The sequence below is a fragment of the Capra hircus genome (assembly GCF_001704415.2).
Source record: "Capra hircus breed San Clemente chromosome X unlocalized genomic scaffold, ASM170441v1, whole genome shotgun sequence".
Taxonomy (NCBI): Eukaryota; Metazoa; Chordata; class Mammalia; order Artiodactyla; family Bovidae; genus Capra; species Capra hircus.
The window spans coordinates 58,472,734-58,498,329 of NW_017189516.1; the positions used below are offsets into that span (position 1 = coordinate 58,472,734).

A 25,596-nucleotide genomic window follows, 5' to 3' on the forward strand; every position below is an offset into this window, starting at 1 on the left:
GAATGTGGCCGCAGAGCTCTGCACCCAGAGGCGTCCCACAACCGAACTCTCTCGGAGACTGCTCGCTTTCTAAGCGCCAATCCCCGCAGCCTGTGGGCTGAAGCTGCGCGGGGCGCTTGCCGCCTGCTCGGCCCCACTAACCCCTCCTCCTCGAGTACAGTTACTGCGCGACCCTTACAAGGCGAGGACCCCTCGCTACCCCCAGTTTTCTTAGTAGGTCCCCATCTCCAGCCCATTCATCGGCAGCCACTGCATTTGAACTGAATCTCTATCCTTCCTTTTTAAAAACAAAAACAGCAAGGCTGGGGCGGGGCGGGGTCGGGGGGAGGAAGGCAGGAGATTTAACTCCAACTTCAGAGCAGCCGTCTTGGGCTGCCCATCTGACACCAGTGGGTGGGGTGCAATCTGACACTTCCTTTCCTTTCCAGAAACGTGAGTGGAGCTGGCGCCCCCTTCGATCTGGGGGAGGGGAGACCGGGGAGAAGGTCCGCACTTCCGTCCTCAGGGCTTTCTCCCCAGGAGACCCGGTATCAGTGGTGAGCAGCGCTCCTCTCTCTGCGCAGCTCCCAGGTTTGGCGCCTGGAAAACTCCACGTTCTGCTTTCTCCTACTTCTGGCTCCGCCCCAGCTCCAGACCTGGCTTCTCTCCCACCCTACCGGTCCGGGCCGCCCTCTTCGCGCTGCCTCTAGCGCGAGCGTGCGGGGACATCCCCGAGCCAGCCCTGGGCCCAAGGCTGGGTTGAGAATATTAAGAGTCCCTCTCCGGCGGGTCATGGACATCCGACACTGGGGTTCTTCCCTTAGCTCCCTGAGCGCAGCCAGGAATTCTCTCCCACCGTAGCCACTCAGCCGTTGGAAGGCCCTGGGCGCTGTGCGCTCCGTGTCCCCACTTTGTAGCGAGAAACTAGCACCTCAGGGGAGCCTGGAGCTTGGAGACACTCTTGAGCCTAGCCAGTCAGAGGAGTGGGCGCAGCAGCCAAGTGGTGGCGAGACGCGTAGCTTCAGGGGCCCGGATACAGCGAGGGTGCCCTGGGGCGCAGATCGGGTGCCCAGCTCCAGCGCGGGAGGAAGTCCCTCTCACAGCGAGCGGAGAGCGAGGGACGCGCCCTGGGCGCACGCCCAGGAGGCCTCCTCCTCAGCCCTCGGGACCGTCCTTAGGGCGCGAGGAGGAGCTTGCTGGAGACTTCGAGGCTGTCCAGAGCCAGAGAGCTCGAGCGCGGCATCTCCTGCCTCAGCTGGGAAGGGGGAGTGGCGCTGGCCGCCGGAGCTGGGAACCCAGCGAGCGCCTGACCTTCCTCTTCTTCCTTACCCTCTTCAGGACTTAGGCTCTGCGGGAAGGTTCTCGCCACTGAAGGAGTCCTCCCTCCCCACCCCTTTTCCTAGAAGGCTGGTGATGGATCTCCTGCTTCTGCCCCCACCGGGGCATTTGGAGCGCGCTGGTGGCGCGTGAGCCGGGAACTGCCCTCTACCGCCCTCGGCGAGCCTCGGGCCGACGCCGCCTGGCAGCCTCGCCTGAGCCCCCTTGCTTCCTGGTCCCCAAATCGCTAGCAGTTCCGAGAGCTGGAAGAGGGTGGCCCTCAGGCACAGCCCGCCGAGATGTCCGCGCAGAGCCTGCTCCACAGTGTCTTCTCCTGCTCCTCGCCGGCCTCGGGCAGCGCGGCTTCTGCCAAGGGCTTCTCCAAGAGGAAGCTGCGCCAGACCCGCAGCCTGGACCCGGCTCTGATCGGCGGCTACGGGGGCGAGGCGGGCGCAGAGGGCGGCTCTCGGGGGACCAGCGGGGGCCGCCTCTGCTCCCCGCTGTCCCTGGCTGAGGGTCTTAGCCCTCGCTCGGCGTTCTCTCCCCGGGGCCCACCTCCTCGGGCCAACCGCCTCCCACCCCCTAGACCCCTCTGCTCGTCCTTCTCCACACCCAGCACCCCGCAGGAGAAGTCGCCGTCTGGCAGCTTCCACTTTGACTATGAGGTCCCGCTGGGTCGCGGCGGACTCAAGAAGAGCATGGTGTGGGACCTGCCTTCGGTCCTAGCCGGGCCAGGCAGTGGTCGCAGCGCCATCCTTTGCTCTTCCGGGGGAGGCCCCAACGGCATCTTCGCTTCTCCCAGAAGGTGGCTCCAGCAGAGAAAGTTCCAGTCCCCACCCGACAGCCACGGCCAACCCTATGTCGTGTGGAAGTCCGAGGTAGGGTACGGTGCTGCGTGTACTCGTGGCCCAAGGCTGGCCACCTGGGCAGTTCTTTAATTACTTCTCGTTTACACAGCCAGAGCACCTCTGAGGGGCTTTCCTGGTGTGGCTGTTCCTCTGTGGCTGGTGAAATGGTGTCTGGAAATGGGACGTCCCTAGTGGCCACCCGCATGTGTTTGTTAGGACTCCTTGGCTCCGCACGGAGCAGTGGTAGGAGCTGAGGAAGAGATGCTTTCTGTGCGGCAGGTGATTTCAAAGGGTCACTTATCCCTTCAGCCAATATTGATATTTTTTGGAACTCCAAATGGTCTAGTTCTAAGCTGTTTGTCAGGATTGGAGGAAATCATATTTTGAAATATTTCTGCCATGTGGTTATTTTACAGAGAATTTGAAGGTGGTGTCGGTATGTGTGTGTAGGTCTGTGTGTTTGGGGTTGTAGCTACTACTAGAATTCTCTAGTTTTGATTTTTTCTTCTCCATAAAAGTTTAATATCAGAGATCTATGGTATTAAGCACTAGTTTAATCCTGGAGAAAAAAAAAATCTCTGCTTAAGGCTATCAAAGATCATGGAAATATGCCCCAATTCCACTAAGGGCAACTTGTAGTTATTTCACTAGCTACATGACTCAAGAATCATTAGCAAATAAGGGACTCAGAGGGAGCTACTGGTACCTTTAAAAATGTTTGCTGGTTAAAAAGAATGGAGAACAGAAGTAATAGGAAACTGTGGTTGATGTGTGCTTGGAAAGCTGCATGCTTTTAGAGAGTAAATACTAGTTGTTTTAAAAATGAACAACTCTTGTTCAGTTCACAAACTCTATAGATTTGCCTTGGGTCTGTTTCCATAAGGGGAGATTCCATCCATTGTAATGAAATATTTTAAAGTACAGTTAGAATTACCGAAATGGAGTGCAATACCATGTAATTGCTGGAGATTTAGACTAAAGGAAGAAAACACAACCAAGAAAAACAGTTGGAAAGTAGTGTCTTAACATGAGACAACTAACTATGAAATTTTGGCTTTTATCAGACCTCCTTAGAAAAATCGATATTTAGCAGGAATATTTGCATCATTTGTTAGTAAAATATTAGTTACTGTGTCAAAAATAACTGCTGGTGTTGGGTGGGGAGCATGGATTACAAATACTAACAAACACTGTTGACTGTCCTGCCCATTTTCATGAGGAAGGTAGACAGTAGAGAGAAAAGTCAAATAGGAGAGGGAGAGATTCTCTCCAAACCAGAGAACTCAGCATTAGGAAGAGGGTCAAGAATCTAAATGCTGAATTTCTGTTGGTCTCTAGAGGAGCCTGGATTCCTACTGTATATCAGAAGCACACACTAGCAGATTAGCCTGTAGGAGTTGAAAGAGAAAGAAATGCATAAAGCAAGCCAAGTTCTTGGATTGGGTAGTCACTGACATTCACGTTTAAACCAACTGCATCATTAAGAGTGTCTCTGCTTTTCTTTGCAACTGTATGTACTTGGAATATAGTATGCAGATGCTGTTTGTCACTATTATGATCAAAAGGCAATATACTGTGGATGATCACAACAGAAATTTTCTTCTTATCCATTAAAATCTCATCATCAATGGACAAATATCTGAACTTCAGCAATACTGAGTGGCTTGAAACTGTTCTATGCAGTGTACAGGCAGTCTTCAGGCTCACCTACCATGACTTTCATCTCTTTTGTAGTGGTTAAAACTAAGTACATAGCCATCTAACAAAAGAACAAATTTTTTTTTCATAAAATGTTCATGTGTGTGTGTATGTAATCCCTTTAGTCTTGAGGCAAATGTGGAATGATTGGTTAGAATCCTGGCATGAAAGTCCAAGGCTGATTTTGTTTGAGTCCCAGATATCCTAACTTAACCCCAGGGTCTGGAACTTAATGGCCTGGATTACCTTTCAAAGGTTTAATGCCTTGGAACCCTCTCAGAAACCAAGGAAGTTCATCCTATTGAGCACTGCTTGTCCTTCTCACTTGTAAGCAAGCTGGGTTCTTTGTCCTAAAAGAGAATCTTTACTAATGATGTCAAAAGTCCAGCATGTGAGTGCCTTGCAAGGTTACTCATGGGCCCTGGAAAGGAGATTTGGATCGTACAGACTTGGTTCTTATGCTTCTCCTGGTCGCTCTGGCTTGGGGTTTCTCTGCCTCTGTACTATTGACAGCTGTGGCTGAGTGACTCTTTGCTCTGGACACTCTCCTGTGCATTGCAGGACGTTCAGCAGCATCCTGGGCCTCTACCCACTAGATGCCAATAGCACCCTTCCCCACCAGTATGACAGTGAAAAATGTCTGCAGACACTGCTGAATGTCTTCTGGGGGTCAAAATTGCTCCAGTTGAGAATTCCAACACCAGTGAGTTGAATGTAGCCCACAGGATGGCCATCTTGACTGCCCACAGAAGTGCTTTCAGCTGTCAGAAAGTTTCCTTTTGGGGTCTTCTTCCAATTCCAAAACCATGTAGATCCCTCTTGAGTCTTGCCTACAGATTCCATGGATCTCTTATAGTTTATTCAACTTTCAGTTTCTCTTCCATTGAATCCATGGGCAAACATGAGAATTCACCTCCATTCAGATGTAGCCAGCAATGGATCACATCCATCTCTATTTAGTTCTTCAAACAGATTCTCTGGTTTTAAACTAAATTGTTCAAACAATGGCTCCTGCTCCCCAAACTCTCCTAAATGCCTGTAGCTCTATGCCTTCTGCTCATTCAGAGCTCACAAATGGCAATTTTATGGCTTAAAATGAGGTGTTAGACAAAGTCAGCTACAACTCATTATTTCCTTACTATGTGTTTTAGGATTACTCTAACAAAATTTGAATCATGGACATGCTGGGTAGAATATCTATTGAGTTGAAAATGGGAGAAGAGAAAGGGATAAATGTACATGGTGATACAGTTGGTGCACATTTCTCAGCTTTGTTCTTAGCAGCCAGGTTCTGTCCTTTACTCTGATCACAAACAGGGGAGTAAGGTCTCATTCTAACCCTGGGGTTCTAATTATTTTGGATCAGAGCTGAGCTGACATAGAGTTTGCCAGCCTTTATCCATGAATTCTTTTTTCTTCATTCACACCACAAGAACTTCTTGAGCACAATCATTTCTCTATGTACCAGGAATGAAGAGAGGCTAAATTATGGCTTCACCCATTAAAGAGCTTACAGTCTAAGGAGGAGCATGGATGACTCAACCAATAGCTGCAGTGCAGAAGGGTCAGCACAGTGAGGGACTGGGGAATGTGATTCACAGTGCTTTGGGGAGTCTTAGAAAACTTCACTGTGCAGAAAACACGACTTGTTCTTCAAGGGTGATTGCCATTTATCAGAAGAAGAAGGGATTCCTTGATGAAACAGAAAGGAATGGACCTGCAAAGGCACAGGGGTGCTGGTGATGCCAGAGTTTCCATCAAAGAGGACTTAGAAGAGCTTAAGTGCAATAGTTTGTTTGGGGGAAGAGGTTAAGTTATCTGAAGTTTAATATATGTATCAACCACATGGTTTTTAGTATAACAACCTAATGAAACCAGAAGTGAGACACATACTTGGAGGCATGCAGTGCTGTGCTTAGTTGCTCAGTCGTCTCTGTGATCCAGTGGACTGTAGCCCACCAGGCACCTCTGTCCATGGAGATTCTTCAGGTCAGAATACTGGAGTGGGTTGCCATGCCCTCCTCCAGGGCATAATAACTATCTATGGGCTTGAATAAAAATGGCAGAAAGGCCAAAGCACATTGCCCATCTTCCAAGACAGCCTTTGGCATCAAATCTGCAGGGAAGTGAAAGGATGTTTTTGAAGTTAGAAGTTTGGTGTGCCTGGAGCATAGGCTATATCTCACTGTATGTTAGACACTAGCATTCAACAGGTTGGGTAGGAGTTTGGACTCTGCATTTCAAAGAATAGTAGTTCTCAACCTGGAGGCAACTTTGTTCCCAGGGGACATTTAGCAATGTCTGAAGACAGTTTTGGTTGTCATAACTGGGGGTGGTGATGTATTAACTTCATTTTGTGGCTATAACAAATTACCCCAAATGTATGGGTTAGAGCAATACGAATTTCTTATCTTATACTTGTAGAGGTCAGAAGTCTGAAATAGGTCCCCTTCGATTAAAGGCAAGGTGTTGGCGGGGCTACGTTCCTTCTGAAGGCTCTAGGGTCCATTTCCTTTACTTTTCCAGTGTCCCCATTCCCCCATCTTTAATGCCAGCTGTGTTCTAGTTTTTTCTTCCTCAGACACTCTTAAGGATGCTTGCGATTACATAGGGCTCACCTGGATCATCCAAGGTAATCTCATTGCTTTAAAGTTGGTTGATTAACAACCGTTAATTCTATCTGCAGCCTTAATTCCCACTTGCCATGTACACTAACATATTCACCTGTTCCAGAGAGTAGGACGTAGAAATCTTTGGTGGGACATTCTTCTGCCTACTAGGAGGGAAGGTGCTAGTTGCATGTAGATGGGAAGAATCCAGGGCTGCTGCTAAACACTCTACAGTGCACAGGACACCACCCACAACAGAGAATTATCTCAGTTACCTCAATGTCAAGAGTGCCCAGGCTGAGAAACCCTGTGGTGGAGAGTGGGTAATTGGTGATTTTTAAGTATGGGTGTGTAAGATGATTCAATATGTGTTTTAGAGAGATCACTCTAGTGTTTGTGGGGGGCATGCATCAATAGAATGAAACAAGCAGGAGGACAGATACTCAAAGGAGATAAGCATGGGGTAACCATGCCAAGCATCCTATGAATAAATGGGAGTTGGCATAGAAACATAGCACTTCCATATTTCTTACTTTTCCACTTTACCAAATTGTTTTCTTGCACTATTGAGCTACGTTGAATAGTTTGGGCTCAGTAAACCAGTGGTTTTCAACCAAAGGGTAGGTTTGCAGCCTGGATGTATCTGGCAGTTGTTCAGTCATATGTGACTCTTTATGATCCCATGGACTGCAGCACACTAGGCTTCCCTGGCCTTCAGTATCTCTCAGAGTTTGCTCAAACTCATGTCCATTGAGTCGATGATGCCATCCAACCATCTCATCCTTTGTTGTCCCCTTCTCCTCCTCCCTCAATCTCTCCCAGCATCGGGGTCTTTTCCAGTGAGTTGGCTCTTCATGTCAGGTGGCCAAGTAATTGGAGCTTCAGCTTCAGCATCAGTCCTTCCAATGAGTATTCAGGGTTAATTTCCTTTAGGATTGACTGGTTGGATCTCCTCACAGTCCAAGGGACTCTCAAGACTCTTCTCCAACCCCACAGTTCAAAAGCATCAATTCTTTGGCACCCAGCCTTCTTTATGATATATGACTACATGGCAATGCCTGTTGACATTTTTGATTGCCAGTGCTGAGGCTGGGAACATGTATTACCAGCATGATGGGTAGAGACCTGGGATGCTGCTAATCATTCTACACTACACAGGAGAGACTGCCGCAACAAATCATTCTCCTGCTCCAGTTTTCAATAGCCCCGAGATTGAGGAACCCTATATAATGTACTACTTTATAAAAAAAACTGAATTCTCAGTTTTGCTTTCTGGTACCATTTTCTCTCATATTTCTGGCTTTACTCTGTCATTTCTTCTTCTTTCCTGGTATATGTCAACAAAGGCTTTGAACTGGGAAAAATACCATTTTAAAAGATAATGAAGATAGGGAAAAAATATGGGGTATCTAAACATATGTGTAAGAAAGAATTGAATTGTAATATGTAATGACGAAAACTGGTATTAAAAGTTAAAACATGGGCAGAGAGGAATATTGTGATTAAAAATAGAGGTTCACCCATGTTGAAAGAGGAAGTAATTAGAGTAAGGCAGCTTCAAACAAGATATTGACAAAGGGCATTTTACAAGGAATTATGTCTGAAATCTGTTGGTCTCTGGATGGGGTGTGTGTGCGAGAAGCCCAACGGCCCCCCTTCACACACCCCAGCCCACCACGATTGCTCCCACGCCCACGTGCAACCCCCACAAGTGGGGAGGGGACATGAGGCATGCGCCCTGCCAAAAAGTCAGTTCCCCATGGCAGGTGGTGAGGACAACCACGGACGAGGCAGCACCTGGCCCCCAACAAGAGGGGGGAAACAGGCACACCTCTTTTACCATCTGGACCACCCCCCCACCCCACCCCCCGCACTTCTAAGAGAGCCACACATGGAACACACATCCCTTGGACTGCAAGGAGATCCAACCAGTCCATCCTAAAGGAAATCAGTCCTGAATATTCATTGGAAGGACTGATGCTGAAGCTGAAGCTCTGATACTTTGGCCACCTGATGGGAAGAACTGACTCATTGGAAAAGACCCTGATGCTGGGTAAGATTGAAGGCAGGAGGAGAAGGGGACAGCAGAGGATGAGATGGTTGAATGGCATCACCGACTTAATGGCATGAGTTTGTGATATCTGGGAAGCTCTGGGAGTTTGTGATGGACAGAGAAGCCTGGTGTGCTACAATCCATGGGGTCGCAAAGAGTTGGACATGACTGAGAGACTGAATTGAACTGAACTGATGTCTGAAATCAGCATAATGCCCTAAGAATTTATAACTGGGGAAAATATTCACTTTTCGTGTGCTTTCTCTTGGATTATTTCTCTGCTAGAATTCATTTCATTTCTAAGGTAATTTTTAACTTGAATAGAGGATAATATTAAGACAAGTTCTTCTGAGATTGAACTGAACTTTCACCGGGATTTTGGAATTTGACGATTGGCAAGAGCATATTTTAGACCTGAAAGGACCTTAGGTAGCATCTAGTTGCAGCCTCCTTACTTTCTAGTTAAAGACAGATTGAAAGAGTTAAGTTCAAACTCAGACAAGTTGAGGGCAGAACCACCCTGAAATCCTCCTTGACTCAATACGAACTGCAAAACTTCTGGAAAAAGTAAGCAACCATGAAAATCTAGAACTCTGGCAATCCTTTTTTTCTAGCCCCATTACTTAATGAAACAATTTACTCAAAGTTGCCCAAATCCCATGACTTTCTTAGACCTCATTTGGCTGAACTTCTGGGCAGAAGTGACAGCACTGTTCTGCCTACCCCCACTACCCGCCTTCCCCTCCCCACTATGCCCAGAGGAGTCCCGGGTCCCTCCCTGCTGCCTGATTCTTGGTCTGTAGTGTCTCTTCCTGCTCTTCTGTTTCTGTGCTTGTCACCCACACATCCCCACAGTCCTATGTGTTTCCTTCAGATCATTCTGCCTTGATGATCTCGTTCACTTTTGTGACTTCAGTCATTATCCCTCTTGGGGACACTCATAGTTCTGTGTGCTTGAGCATCTAACATCTATTCCAATTTCTTGCAAGACATCTGCTCACGATGCCCACTGGACTCCTCCTGGTCTGAAGTGAAACAAATCAATCCCCTTTTCTTTGAGCATACTTCACTTTCCGTATTTCTTATTCTTGGTTGGTGTCACCATTCTAAGGCCAGTTTAGTTTTACCAGGCCAGAAATGTCTTCAGTTTCCCCCCTCTTTTTTTTTCCTCCTGTCGTCTCCAATAAGTTATCAAATCCTGTTGTGTTTATTTCTCATTTGCTCCATGCTTGAAAGGATTTGAAGAGGAATGTATCCAAGTTCTTACATCTCTCTCCAGCTGTTCCTTCTCATTGCTGCTGCCTAGTTTGGGTCCTCATTTTCTGTGACCTCCTGCTTGGTCACCCTGCCTTCAGTTTTCCCCTCTTCCCATCTGGCTTATGGGCCTTCTATACCAAAGAAACAATTGTAATCATATTAACTGCCTGAGTAAAAACCTTTGCTGGGACTTAGTGTGTACAGAATGAAATCCAAACTGCTTAGCCAGTCATTTCAAAGCCTTTTACACTATAATCTTAGCTGACCTCCTCCCCTTTCCCTAGGAATTTTCATCCAACAAAAGCAAACTAGCCACTCAGCCAGGTCGTCATTAAATTGTTTGTCAAGTGCCGGCTGTGCCCTAAACACTGGAAGTTTGTGGAATAAACAGGCATGGCCCTACAAGATGCTTACCCCTTTGTGAAAGCAATCATTCCCAATAAATAAATTGCTGCACTTCCTCAGAATGCGATGGCATTATGACAGGAGGACTGTGGTGGACACAATAATGCCCGCCCCCAGGATGTCCATGTCCTAATTCCTAGAACCCATGGATATGTTACCTTATATGGCAAAAGAGACTTTGCAGATGTGATTAAGTATCTTGAGATGGGGGAATGATACTGGATTATCTGGGTGAGTCTAATGTAATCACAAGGATCCTTATAAGAAGGAGACAGGAAGATCAGAGTTAGAGAAGAAGATACGAGGATAGAATCAGCCAGAGAGAGACAGACAGACAGATGTAGAAAGATACAGAGACAGACAGACAGACACATACACTGATTTCAAAGATGCTACACTGCTGGCTTTGAAAATGGAGAGGGTAGCCATGACCCAAAGAATGCAGCAGCCTCTAGAAGCTGGAAAAGGCAAGGGAACAGATTGTCCCTAGAGTCTACAGAATGACAGTGGCTTTGCCAACATCCTTCTCCTAGCCCGGTGAGACTTCTGATCTCCAGAACTGTAAGAGAATAAGTGTTGTTTTAAGCCATGACATTTGTAATAATTTGTTACAGCAGCCATAGGAAGCTGACACAAGTACTAAGGAGGTCTGGGATGTCTCACCTGAAACCAGTAGATAAATAAGGAGGCTTTTGCCAAACAAAAAAGAAGGGAAAAGATGGAATGGTATGTAATTAAGAGGGTCATAATATGCTTCAAGAACTTAGAAAAATCCAACTGAAAGCACCTAGAGGAGTAGGAAGATGGAGAAGCATGAGTCTGGCTGGGCCTTGAGCTTCATGATACAGTTCAGGATTTTATGATTTAATGTAAAGGTCTCTGCAGGGATTTTTTTCTCTCCTCATTCTGCTTTTGATTGCCTCGTCCCATAGCTGAGAAAACTTCATCATACTTTATGACTTAACCAGATGTCACCTCCAAAGAAATACATTTTGACTATCATACATGTCGTGACAAATTCATGATTTACACAAATGTGAGCTCAGCTTTCCATAGCTAGATTGTAATTTTTTTAAGCCTGCATAGGGGACAGTGTTTCATATCAGAATCTATTCAATGACTGAGGGAAGCTGTGTTCTGACAGTGATTCTTCAAATCCTGAGACACACCTTTGAGGCATGATATCTTAGTCTAAATTTTACTGCATTCTCTTTGGGCCATTGCTTATGATAAAGAAACTGAGATTATAACTGCAACTATGTTCCAATGTGGCAAAAATGGAAAGGAATATGTGAAAATGGAATTAGGTACTGTGTTAGCTAGTAAAGAATGATGTTTTCATTGGCTATTAGGGAAATACACATCAAAACCACAATGATATACTAATTCATATGGCAATATAGTCATATGGCTATAATAGAAAAGATAATATCAAGTGTTGATAAGGATGTGGATAAATTGAAACTCTCATACACTGCTGGTGAGAATGTAAAATGGTGCAGCAGCTTTGAAAATACTTTGGCAGTTTCTCAAAAAATTAAACATTGACCGTATTACTTAGCAATTCTACCTTTAGGTATCTACTCAAGAGAACTGAAAATACGTGTACACAAAGATTGTAAGTGAATGTTCATAGCAGCATTGTTCATCATGGCAAAAATGGTGGAAACAATCAAATGTCTATCAACAGATGAATGGCAAACAAAACATGATATATTTATGCATTGCAAGATTATTCAGCAATAAGAAGGCCTGGAGTGCTAATATTTGCTACAACATAGATAAACCTTGAAAACATTACACTAAGTAAAAAAAGCTAGTTAAAGGACCATATATTGTGTGATTCTATTAATATGAAATGTCTAGATTAGGCAAATCTCTAGAGACAGAGAATAGGTTAATGGTTGCCAGAAGCTGGCAGTAGGTATGATGAGAAGTGACTGCTAATGGATACCTGGTTCCTTTTTGGAGCGATGAAAACATTCTGGACCCTGATAAAGGTGATGTTTGCACAGCCTGAGGAATATACCACAAACCTCTGAACTGTACACTTTAAAAGGGTAAATTTTATGGTATGCAAACTTTAATATCAATTTAAAAAAGAATACTGTTGATGACTTTTAGAGGAAATATATCAATATTGTTGCTACATCATCTTTTCAGTAAAACATAAACGTGAATGAAGAGAGTTATGTAGCAGGCCCAAGCCTAATGTGTATTAAATGCTGTCCTTGAGGATGCAACAAGTAGGTAGTAACAGCTCTATCAGATTCAATGGAGGAGTCAACAGCCAGCCTGGGATTTTCTGAGACTGGTTACTGTGGAAATTCCGTGTCCTGATTAGTATGCTTTGGGAGCAAGTGCAGAGAAGCTATTAAAAAGATTGTTTTTCAGAATAGGCAGAGACTCTAAAATGTACTTACAATCTTGAAAAATTGCCTGGCCATATCACACTAGAGCTATTGAATAGCCACAGATTTTTAGGAGCCATTAGAACTAAAAGCAAATTGACAAAATACCACACATCTTGTGCCGATGGACAAGAGGAGAAGGCTGAATTGGAAATGAATTGAGTTGGGTGACCCCATGGATCAAGATAAATAACACGGTTTTCCTTTGGTATACCTGGACGCTTGTGGAAACAGGCGAATTAATACTACCCATAGGAGCTGAAGGGCTTCCTAGGTGGCTCAGTGGTAAAAGAATATACCTGCCAATGCAGAAGATGCAGGAGATGCCAGTTTGATCCCTGGGTCAGGAAAATCCTCTAGAGGAGAAAATGGCAACCCATTCCAGTATTCTTGCCTGGAGAATCCCACGGACAGAAGAGCCTGGTGGGCTGCAGTCCGTGGGGTTGCAAAGAGTCGGACACGACTGAGCAACTGAGCATGCATGCACTGAAGCTGAAGTGTGAATAAGCATCAGATCAATTCTCAGCTTGCATTGTCAATAATTTCTTTTCTCGGGGGTTGATAAATAGTTAGGCAAGCTGAGACCCAAAGGTGGATGGGGAATGGGAAAGATAAACCTTGGGTGACAGTAGCCACATTGCCTCTGGGTTTATTCTACCAAGGTTTCTGCTATAGTTAATAATTTGGTTTATGGAAATCCTGAACCAGGCCACCAGATTTTCTGGCTTTTGAGCAAAGTAGCATTGTGCTCATAATGGAACTTCCAATTGATTCCTTGTCCACTTATTTCAGTTGTTTGCTTCAGATTGTTGGTGTTGTTTAGTTGCTGAGTCATGTCCTACTCTTTTTGTGACCCCATGGATTGTAGCCCTCCAGGCTCTTCTGTTCATGGGATTTCCTGGATAAGAATACTGAGGTGGAAGGGAGGGGGGTTCAGGTTGGGGAACACATGTATACCTGTGGCGGATTCATGTTAATGTATGGCAAAACCAATACAATATTGTAAAGTAATTAACCTCCAATTAAAATAAATAAATTTATATTAAAAAAAATACTGAGGTGGGTTGCCATTTTCTTCTTTGGGGGATCTTCCCAACCCAGGGATTAAACCCGCATCTCCTGCATTGGCAGGCAGATTCTTTATCACTGAGCCACCACCATAGGTGATGATAATAATAAGTGAAATAACAGTTATTAATAGTGTTTGTAGAATGCTCAGTTTTTTTATTATTATTACAACAACTCTGTGGGGTGATAGAGTCAACCTTCGTTTTGCAGATAAGGACACTGAGACTCCAATTAAGAGGCAGCCAAGCCAGATTTAGTTGGAGAAGAAATGAAGTGAATGGGTTAGAGCTGAACTCTGATCCAGACCACCTGGATTCAAATCTCAGCTGTGCTCTGTGACCTTGAACAAATTACAAAGCATCTTTCTGCCTCAGTTTCATCATCTGTCAAATGAGGTTAATTAAAGTGCCTACCTCAAAGAGTTTTTGTGAGGAACTCATAATCTGATTACTTGGAAAGTGCCCAGCACATAGGAAGTAATAAAAGATGGTTAGTAGAGCAAGGTTACATAAAATGGAAGATGTGTCCAGGTCACACAGCTAGGAAGCAACAAAAGTAGGACTTGAATTAGAGTATTAGTTAATTAGAGTATTAGTTGAAAATATTTATTCTGCACCTACAGTGTGTTCCAGGAACCTTACTCTTTCCACCAAGGCACTCAAAGAGGGCTTAGGTGATCAAATGAATGAATAGACCTGACTGAGTTGGACAACAGCAAAAGGTAATTGAAAATTTATCTTCAAGTTGTTAAGTAATGTATACTTTTCATGATAGGCATTGGAGGCTGTCACCCCAGGGATTTGGACTAGTGACTTGGAACACAGGAATTTGCTGGACTTGTGTTGTGGATTTGATGTAACACAAGATATGCCAACAAGCCGGGGGTAACCTTCATTCCCACACACTAGTCCCAGTAACTTCATTGCATCAGATATTTTTTGTTTGGAGAATACTCAGCATGTTGGAAACTGGCTAGCTTCCAGTTCAGTCCTGGTTCTCTCGCTGGCAAATGCCATGTACTTTCTCACTTGAAGCCTGGTGTTCTCACTTCCTCACGCTACCACTATCATGTGAGCTCAAGCTGACTATTGTTCATGGCTAATCTCATCAACATCTTCCCAGGGTAACAAGGCAGCATCACTAAGTTGAAACAATACCATCTACACTCAGATGCTTTTTTTGCTCAAAATCTAACCATAACTCCCATTAACATTTCTAGACTGACTTTGGCATTCTATGAACAAAATAGAATGTTGGGATGGAAGAGCCATTAAAGGTTTTCTATCCAGTCGAGATATCCCTGTGGTGCTTAAATCCTACCTATGACATCTCCAGGCCCAGCACTGGCCCTGCCCCAACGGAGACCTTCAGAGTTCTGCCTTTAGATTATCATAGACATGGTTAATTCTTCCTGGAATTGTGTTCAAAACAAGCCTCCCTAGGACTTTTATCATGCTGCAAATGAATTCTGCCTCTCCCCTCATACAGATTATCACAAATATTGCATTATTATTGTCAGTAAGGAAGTATAGATTTGCTTATGAAAGCATCTGTTATGAAAGCTTACGAAAGCTTCTGAGCATCAACACAAAGTTTGGTCATATTTTCTCTTTGACAGAGAAAAATCATGGATATATAAAACCAGAATTGAAAAACTGGTTACATGAAAATTAAACTATTGACCTGAAGGTATCTGGCAAATTACTTAGAGAAATCCAGGATTAGAACTTTTTGTCTCTAGGTTCTTGCTGCTAACCCAGTGAGTCAGGTTTCTTCCTTTGATGATTTATAAAACAACTCAAAGACAGGTGCAAGTTTCATATTGTATCACAGAGCGTGGCTCTGGGTCTTTCAGCATGCTCCCAAAGAGGCATGTTGAATCTGGCTTCTAATGGAAATATATTGTCAAAAAATCATGTGGTCAGAACGTGTTTGTCAAAACGCCAATAAAATAAAAGTGAAAGGCGATATGGAAATAGTAAGCAGCCTTGAATGTCATGAAGTGTGATGTGAGTCCCAGGCTAACTTCAGAAGCTCAGAGTCATGAGCTCAGCAGATATATTGTTGCTCTGCTGCAATGACAACATTTTAATCCTTTAATTTATGATTAAATTGGAAATAAATTACTTTTTCACTGAGGGTGCCCTTTTGAAGATCAGTAAAAAGTGCTATGCAAACGATCAGATATTTAGGTTCTTGTTCAGGGTTCTTATAACTGAAAAAGGTTATTCAGAGTGACAAGATATTTTTTAGAAAGTGAAATAGTTTATTTCTCTTTGCATATTATTCAGAGTTTCATTTTTTCCCAGGGGAGAGGGATGGAAGCTAGATGCAGAAGAATCAATATGTCACGATTGTCTAGTCTTTCCTCATCTAGAAATATCCCTTTTGTAGGAGATGTTTAAATAATGCTATGTATTTTACTGATCCCATAAAGTATCATTTCTAATTTATATAAAGATATGGAAGATATAACTTATGTAAATATTCACTGGAATCTAAAACCATTTAAAAAAGTAATTTTTTAAAAGTTCAAAGTAAGAACTTTTACTTTCAGAGTTCAGAGTAAGAAAGTTGAATGGTCAAGAAGAAAATTAACTTACCATACTTACAAAGATTCCTTTTGAGTTATTAATTAAATGTTTCTATGCGATATTTTGGGCTTCATTCATAGCTCAGTCAGTAAAGAATCTGCCTGCAGTGCAGGAGACCCAGGTTCAATTCCTGGATGGGGAAGATCCCCTGGAGAAGGAAATGGCAACCCACTCCAGTATTCTTGGCCGGAGAATCCCATGGACAGAGGAGCCTGCCAGGCTACAGTCCATGGGGTTGCAGAGTCAGACACGACTGAGCACATAAACCACCACCACCATGCAATATTTTTAGGCTTCCCTGGTAACTCAGCTGGTAAAAATCTGCTGGCAATGCAGGAGACCCCAGCTTGATCCCTGGGTTGGGAAGATTCTCTGGAGGAGGGTATGGCAGTATTCTTGCCTGGAGAATCCCCATGGACAGAGGAGCCTGGCTGGCTGCAGTCCATGGGGTCACAAGGAGTCAGACACAACTGAGCAACTAATCACAGCACAGCACATGCAAACTTTTTACAAGGCAGAAAAATTAATTTTTTTTCTCTTATTTGGAATGACTTCTGCAGAGTTTTAGACCACAGTCTATTAGTGAATTTTTTCTGACTGTATGTCTATTCATACAGCTTTTAAGTTCATGATAACACCTTGCTTTAGAAATAAAAATGTTTGGTTGGATGTTGCCATGTATAATTGGAACATGGATAAATCATTTTCATAAAAATCAGAACTTTTAAAACTTCATGAAAAAATTGTGGGAAGGGCACAAGTTCTGTGTCTTAGTTTGAGTTCCACCAAAGAAAGGACCTGGGTGAATGATCACCTTCTTTGGGAGGTGATCCCGGGAAGCAGGAATGACGAAGAAAAAATGAAATGCCATTATAAATTTGTGTCATGAAATTCACGTCTGTGAACAAAGGAATGACCACGATTCCAGCAGGACCACTGGAAAGCATGCAGAATGCCTCTCAGAATCATCTACCTGTGTTTCTGTTATCTATTTTGGTATAACAAACAATCCCCCAACTTGGTGATATGACTCTATGGGTCAGGAATTAAATGATCACAGCTCAGCTGGGCAGTTCTGCTCCACAGGGCATCAGCTGAACTCACTCATTTGGCTGCTTTTAGTTGGTGTCTGGGATGCCTGGAAAGTTCAGGATGTCTACACTTATATGTCTGGTGCATTGGTGATCCTCCATGTGGCCCCTCTCCCCGAGAAGATAGCTGGGGCTTCCTCACTGCATGGTAATCTCATGGTATTTGGTCAGCATGAGTCACAGGGCCGGCCCAGATTCAAGGGCTAGGGAAATAGACTCCACCTGTTGATGGGAGAAGCAAAAATCACTTGTGGCCTTCTTGGATCTGTTTCAAGCTAAAATATGGGGAGATGGAGAATGTCTCCATTGGTTTCTTTTCTTTCCTTAAAAAGTCTTTACTGAATTTGTTACAATATTACTTCTGTTTTACGTTTTGATTTTTTTGGCTGCAAGGTATGAGGGGACTTAGGTCTCTGACCAGGGATCAAACTCATATCCCTCTGCACTGGAATGCGAAGTATTAACCACTGGACTGCCAGGGAAGTCATTCCATTGGTTTCTATCCTGAATTGGTTGGACCTCGTAACCTCTTGCACACGACCTAGTGTTCACTAGAGATGAATCACTAGGAGCACAAAGGTCAGTGTGAGCTTGAACAGAACTAACTTCCCAGCACAATCCTAGCCAAATTCAAAAATTTTAGCACAGGCTCATGGGGAGCAGCAAGTAGAATGTCAACCACAATCTTATTTAACTGAAGGACAGTATAATCATAGACTTCAGAGGTGTGTAAACCTGGGGTCAAATCCCAGAGCCACTATTTACAAGGTACAAATTTTAGTTTCTTCACCTTTAAAGGGAATACAACTATTCTCTTTGTAGGAGGTTGTGAAATCAATTGGTGAATGCACTTAGGCCCCATGGGCCATGAGGTGTCATACAGCTATGTCTATTGTTTATTACTCCATCTGCTTCATTCCTAAATGCTGTTATAGGCAGTGAACATGGATCTTATAATACTTTCAAAGGAAAAAAAAGGCAACAATACTATTTTTGGCTTTTTAAACTCTTATGAAAATATGCAGTACCTGAGGCAACTATGTTACAGTGCAGTTTTTCCTCTACATATTAGGTTTTAAGATTTGTGTACAGTAATTAAAATTGTATCAAAAGACTGCTATTTGTTTCCTGTCAACTTTCATATACATACACCCATGAGTAAATGGCAAAATAAGCCCTTTCTTATGCAGAGTTGGGAGAAAGAAGTTAAGACTATACATCCAATCCTGTAGTAGTTGTTCTTTAGGTAAGAGTTATTATATTGATTTCGGAGAAGGCAATGGCACACCACTCCAGTACTCTTGCCTGGAAAATCCCATGGATGGAGGAGCCTGGAAGGCTGCAGTCCATGGGGTTGCTGAGGGTCGGACACGACTGAGCGACTTCACTTTCACTTTTCACTTTCATGCATTGGAGAAGGAAATGGCAACCCACTCCAGTGTTCTTGCCTGGAGAATCCCAGGGACAGGGAAGCCTGGTGGGCTGCCGTCTATGGGGTTGCACAAAGTTGGACACGACTGAAATGACTTAGCAATAGCAATTATATTGATTTATCTGCTGCCCTTAGGGAATTTCCACATATTCTTTAGTAGGCAGTAACTGCAGCTGTGATACCCCTTACCTCCAACTGGCTGTTAAAGTATCATTGTGCAAAGCTACTTGTTCTTAGAACTTACTCCATTGAGATCCTTCCAACTGACTGAATGTTAATAAAACTATAAGCAAGGTGAAAAGACAGCTTTCAGAATGGGAGAAAATAATAGCAAGCGAAGCAACTGACAAAGAATTAATCTCAAAAATATACAGGCAACTCCTGCAGCTCAATTCCAGAAAAATAAACGACCCAATCAAAAAATGGGCCAAAGAACTAAACAGACTTTTCTCCAAAGAAGACATGCAGATGGCTAACAAACACATGAAAAGATGCTCGATATCACTCATTATTAAAGAAATGCAAATGAAAACCACAATGAGGTACCATTTCACGCCAGTCAGAATGGCTGCGATCCAAAAGTCTACAAGCAGTAAATGCTGGAGAGGGTGTGGAGAAAAGGGAACCCTCTTACACTGTTGGTGGGAATGCAAACTAGTACAGCCACTATGGGGAACAGTGTGGAGATTCCTTAAAAAACTGGAACTAGAACTGCCATACAACCCAGCAATCCTGCTGCTGGGCATACACACCGAGGAAACCAGAATTGAAAGAGACACGTGTACCCCAATGTTCATCACAGCACTGTTTATAATAGCCAGGACATGGAAGCAACCTAGATGTCCATCAGCAGACAAATGGATAAGAAAGCTGTGGTACATATCCACAATGGAATATTACTCAGCCATTAAAAAGAATACATTTGAATCAGTTCTAATGAGGTGGATGAAACTGGAGCCTATTGTACAGATTGAAGTAAGCCAGAAAGAAAACACCAATATAGTATACTAACGCATATATATGGAATTTAGAAATATGGTAATGATAACCTTGTATGCGAGACAGCAAAAGAGACACAAGTGTATAGAACAGTCTTTTGGACTCTGTGGGAAAGGGTGAAGGTGGGATGATTTGGGAGAATGGCATTGAAACATGTATATTATCATATGTGAAACGAATCACCAGTCCAGGTTCAATGCATGACACAGGATGCTCGGGGCTGGTACACAGGGATGACCCAGAGGGATGGGATAGGGAGGGAGGTGGGAAGGGGATTCAGGATAGGGAACACATGTACAGCCGTGGTGGATTCATGTCAGTGTACGGCAAAACCAATACAATATTGTAAAGTAATTAGCCTCCAATTAAAATAAATAAATTTATATTTAAAAAACCACAGAGGAACACAAACAAGTATCTTGGGTTAGAACAGGCTTTCTAAAGCTTAGAGACATGAGGTGGCAAATGAAGAAATTTAATTTTTGTTATCATTAGTTGATAATTTATATCAGCTACTGGAATATTATCAATCATTCTTACCAATTAACTCATTCACCAAACAATTCAGCACATCTTAAGTGTTGAACTCTGGCTTTATCAAAATGATAATTGTTGCAATTAATATTTTTGAATGCTTGCCTTGAGCTCGTTATCCTACTACATGCTTTAAAAAGGAATGGATCGGGCATATAGCCAATAAGCTAAGTGAATGACTTGACTCCGTTTCCCAGAATGCATCAGGCCTACACAGCTCACCGATGAAGTCACTGTGATTAAATTTCTGAGGTACACTTAAGGACACATGGTTGTCACAGTGCAGTAGCAGTGGGAAGATGACCACAGTGGTAATCACTCTAGGCCAAGGCCCAGAGTGCTCCCAGGAATTGGCTTACAGAGACATCAAAGTGATTGGCAGTGGCTCATTTGGGGTCGTGTACCAGGCATGGCTGGCAGACACCAGGGAACTGGTGGCCATCAGGAAGTTTCTCCAGGACAAGATGTTCAAGAACTGAGAGCTGCAGATTATGTGTAAGCTAGATCACTGCAATATTGCAAGGCTGAGATGCTTTTTCTATTTCAAAAGGGAGAAGAAAGATGTTATTCAGTTGCTAAGTCATGTCCGACTCTTTGCGACCCCATGGACTGCATGGGAGCATGCCAGGCTTCCCTGGCCTTCATTGTCTCCTGGAGTTTGCTCAAACTCATGTCCATTGATTCAGTGATGCCATCCAACCATCTCATTCTCTATCACCCCCTTCTCCTCCTGCCCTCAGTCTTTCTCAGCTTCAAGATCTTTTCCAGTGAGTTGGCTATTCACCACAGGTGACCAAAGTATTGGAGCTTCAGCATCAGTCCTTCCAATGAATATTCAGAATTGATTTCCTTTAGGATTGACTAGTTTGATCTCCTTGCTGCCCAAGGGACTCTCAAGACTCTTCTCCACTAGCAGTTTGAAAGCATCAATTCTTGGTCACTCAGCCTTCTTTATGGTCCAACTCTCACATCTGTACATGACTACTGGGAAAACCATTGTTGTTCAGTCACTCAATCATGTCCGATTCTTTGTGACCCCATGGACTACAGCACACCAGGCTTCCCTGTCCTTCACCGTCTCCCAGAGTTTGCTCAAACTCATGTCCATTGAATCAGTGATGCCATCCATAGCTTTGACTGTACAGACCTTTGTCGGCAAAGTGATCTCTGCTTTTTAATATGCTATCTAGCTTTGTCATAGCTTTTCTTCCAAGGAGCAAGCATCTTTTAATTTCTTGGCTACAGTCACCATCTTCAGTGATTTTGGAGCCCAAGAAAATTAAGTCTGTCACTGCTTCCCTGGTGGCTCAGATGGTAAAGCATCTGCCTGCAATGCGGGAGACCTGGGTTCAGTCCCTGGACTGGGAAGATTTCCTGGAGAAGGAAGGATATGGCAACCCACTCCAGGATGCTTGCCTGGAGGAGCCTGGTGGGCTACAGTCCATGGGGTCGCAAAGAGTCGGACATGACTGAGCGACTTCACTGTTTCCCCATGTTTTCCATGAAGGAAGATAAGGTTTACCTAAATCTGTGCTGGAATATGTGCCTGAGACAGTGTACCAGGTGGTCTGCCACTTTACCAAGGCCAAATTGACCATTGCTATCATCTATGTCAAGGTATATATGTACCAGCTCTTCCAGAACTTGGGCTACCTCCATGCTCAGGGTGTGTGTCACCCATACATCAAGCCCCAGAACATGCTGGTGGACCCTGTCACCCCTGTCCTCCAGCCCTGTGATTTTGGCACTGCAAAGTGGTTGGTCTGAAGGGAGCCCAATGTCTTGTACATCTGTTCTCAATACTACCGGGGCCCAGAGCTGATCTTCAGAGCCACTGAAAGTGAAAGTCACTCAGTTGTGTCTGACTCTTTGTGACTCCATGGACTATAGAGTCCATGGAATTCTCCAGGCCAGAATACTGGACTGGGTAGCCTTTTCCTTCTCCAGGGGATCTTCCCAACCCAGAGATCGAACCCAGGTCTCCCGCATTGCGGGCAGATTCTTTACCAGATGAGCCACAAGGGAAGCTCATTCATTAATGTGTGTGTGGTTAGCTGGTTGCCTACTGCCTGAGCTCCTCCTAGGCTAGCCCATCTTCCCTGGGGACAGTGGGGTAGACCACCTGGTAGAGATCATCAAGGTGCTGGGAACACCAACATGGGAAGAGATTTGAGAGATGAATCCCAACTACACAGAGTTCCAGTTCCCCCAGATTAAAGCTCACCCCTCGACAAAGGTATTCAAATCGAATGGCCCCTGAGGCCATTGCACTCTACTTTAGCCTGCTCACACTGGAAGCCTGTGCCCAAACCTTCTTTGATGATCTTCAGTGTCCTGGAACCCAGCTCCCCAGCAACCGCCCACTTCTCCTTTCTTCAATTTCAGTCCTCTCCTTTCTTCAATTTCAGTCCTGTCCAACTCACTGTCCAACCATCTCTCAACACTGTTCTCATCTCTTCTCACTTGAGGACCCCAACAGGTGCTCCCTTCCTCACCCCATCCTCATAAACTTTAAGTAACGCTCAGACCAGCCTGGACTTGACAGTTGACCAATGCCTCAGCTCTTCTCACCAGCTTTTCCTGAGGGCACCACCAGCTACCACTTCCACCTGGGAACCCCCAGGGGGCTGGGAATGGGGGCCATAGCCCACCAAGCTCCTGCCCTGGCTGGGCCCCTGGACTAGAGGGCAGAGGTAATGAGTCCCTCTCCCCACCGATGGGAGGGAATAGAAGGAAGGACAGCGGATGAGGGGTGGGCATGAGGACTTTCTACCCCTCAGCCCCCTCCCCTCCCCCAGGTCTCCACCTCCTTCAATCTCCCTGCCCTCCTGTGTCCCTTGTGAATGGAACCAGAGCAGTGCCTTTCCTCTTCCCTTCCCTGGCCCCTGGGTGTGAATAGATTTTTTTTTTCTTAAAATGTCAATTCACACCATCCAACCTGGACTCTTCCCTTCCTACGGCTGTGTTCCCCCTCTTGTCCTCTGCCCCTAAGGCCTCCTCCCTCCTATCCCCACCCTGGAGGGCAGAGGCAGTGGGGGAGCTACTCATGTCTTAGTTTTCACAGTAAGATTTGCCTGCGTACAGACCTCCATTCGATAAATTTTGGCATTAAAAAAAAAGCAATGGATCACTAAATCCTCAAAATAATCCTAGGAAGTTTGAAGCCAATAAATGGCAAAGGGAGGATTTAAATCCAGCTCTGAGAATTCCACCCAGAAAAGAAAATAACATGTGGTCCTTGTTCCGAATGTTCTCAATCTAGAGGGACATGTTATAACAATAATAATGGCTAACAATTATTGAGTGCTTACTTGAGTCAAACTCTTTTAGAATTACTTTATTTGCATGACTTCACTGAGTTCTCATATCAACTGCGTGAGATGTTTTTATTAGCCCAATTATCTAGACAAGGAAGTTTAGACACAGAATTAAGTAATTTGCTCTAAGTTACACAGCTGGTAGGAGATTGGGTCAGGATTTGAATCCAGATAGCCTGTTCTTTGGAGAAGGCAATGGCACCCCACTCCAGTACTCTTGCCTGGAAAATCCCACGGACAGAGGAACCTGGTGGGCTGCAGTCCATGGGGTCGCTAAGAGTCAGACACGACTGAGCGACTTCACTTTCACTTTCCACTTTCATGCATTGGAGAAGGAAATGGTAACCCATTCCAGAGTTTTTGCCTGGAGAATCCCAGGGACAGGGAAGCCTGGTGGGTTGCTGTCTCTGGGGTCGCACAGAGTCGGACACGATTGAAGCGACTTAGCAGCAGCAGCAGCAGCATATAGGCTATATTCAGAATCTTATCACATGAGATAAAAGAGAGTTTTCTAGATGATGCTCTAAGAATGGATAAGAGAGAAAGTCAAACTCTGCCTGAGGAAGCCAGAGGAGATGATATTTCAGGTCATTCTTCAAATAAGGAACAAGATGATATTTGAGGTCAGTCTTCAAATAAGGAATGTGTCTGGCAACAGGGATGGGGAGGAAGGCAAGTAGAAGAAACAGAATGAGCAAAGGTATGAAAGAATTAGTAAGCAGGGCAGTGTCCAGAAACTAAAAATCATATAATATGTTTTGAAGGTAGGTCATGAATTCTTAAATTGTTTTGCATGAGTTAATTTTTTACACAAGCAGCCTTTAAGATTGAAAAAAAAAAAAGCAGGACAAACAATAAATACACACTATCTTTTTAACTTTAAATTTTGAGAAATTTTTTTGGCCTGACCCCCGCCTCGTGTCTTGTGGGATCTTAGTTCCCCTACTAGGGATCAAACTTGGACCCTGCCAGTGAAAGCACTGAGTCCTAACCACTGGACCACCAAGGAATTCCTGAAATAATTTTAGATTTACAGGAGAGTAGCACAGATAGTCGTAGAAGGCGATGGCACCGCACTCCAGTACTCTTGCCTGGAGAATCCCAGGGATGGGGGAGCCTGGTGGGCTGCCGTCTGTGGGGTTGCACAGAGTCGGACACGACTGAAGCGACTTAGCAGCAGCAGCAGCAGCAGCACAGATAGTACAGAGGGCTCCCGTATACCTTTATCCAGCTTCCCCTAACATTAATTTCTTATATAACCATGGTGCATTTATGAAAACTAAGAAATACACCTTGGTGACAGGCTTGTTACCAAAGTAGTCTTGGAAATGCCAGCTGAGGTACTTTTAAGAGAAATACAGAACTTACTTGGATTTCACCATTTTCTTTTGTTAACTAAAATTATTTTACATTTATTTGGTTAAAGAAATGGAGTTAAAATATTAATGAGGTCATTTTTATTTTAATAATTTTTAATTGGAATATAGTTGATTTACAATGTTGTGTTAGTTTCTGCTATACAGCAAAGTGAATCAGTTATACATATATATCCACTCATTTTTAGATTCTTTTCCCATATAGATCATTACAGAGCACTGAATAGAGTTCCCCGTGCTATACAGTAGATTCTTACTAGTAATCTTTTATACTCATATATAGTAGTATGTATCTGTCAGTCTAATGGGTTCATATTTTTCACCAGTAAAAGTGGCAAAGGTAAAAATGATCAGTTCTCAAAGTTAGCAAGTTGACAAAAAAAGAAAAAAAAAACAACTTATAAAGTGGTATCAGACTTCATAGAGTTATTTGGCAATACCTGCTAAAATATTATCAGTGTGTGTACTTATTAAAAAAATTTTTTTATTTAAATTTTTTTACTTTTTAGTGTGTTAGTCACTGAATTGTGTCCGACTCTTTTCAACCCCATGGACTAAAACCCGCCAGGCTTCTCTGTCTGTGAAATTCTCCAGGCAAGAATACTGGA

At 43.9% G+C, this 25,596-nt stretch overlaps 1 protein-coding gene and 1 pseudogene across 2 annotated transcripts in view; both read left to right on the top strand.

The window, feature by feature from the left end:
* Window positions 1-337: 337 nt before the first annotated feature.
* The window catches only part of ARHGAP6 (Rho GTPase activating protein 6), a 532,190-nt gene continuing 506,931 nt past the window's right edge, over window positions 338-25,596 (top strand). For both annotated transcript variants that reach the window (XM_018043781.1, XM_018043782.1), the window contains exon 1: window positions 338-2,174. In XM_018043781.1, the coding sequence (XP_017899270.1) occupies window positions 1,596-2,174 (579 nt within the window). In that variant the 5' untranslated portion in view covers window positions 338-1,595. The remainder of the gene's footprint in view (window positions 2,175-25,596) is intronic.
* LOC108634331 lies at window positions 22,239-23,565 on the top strand (annotated as a pseudogene).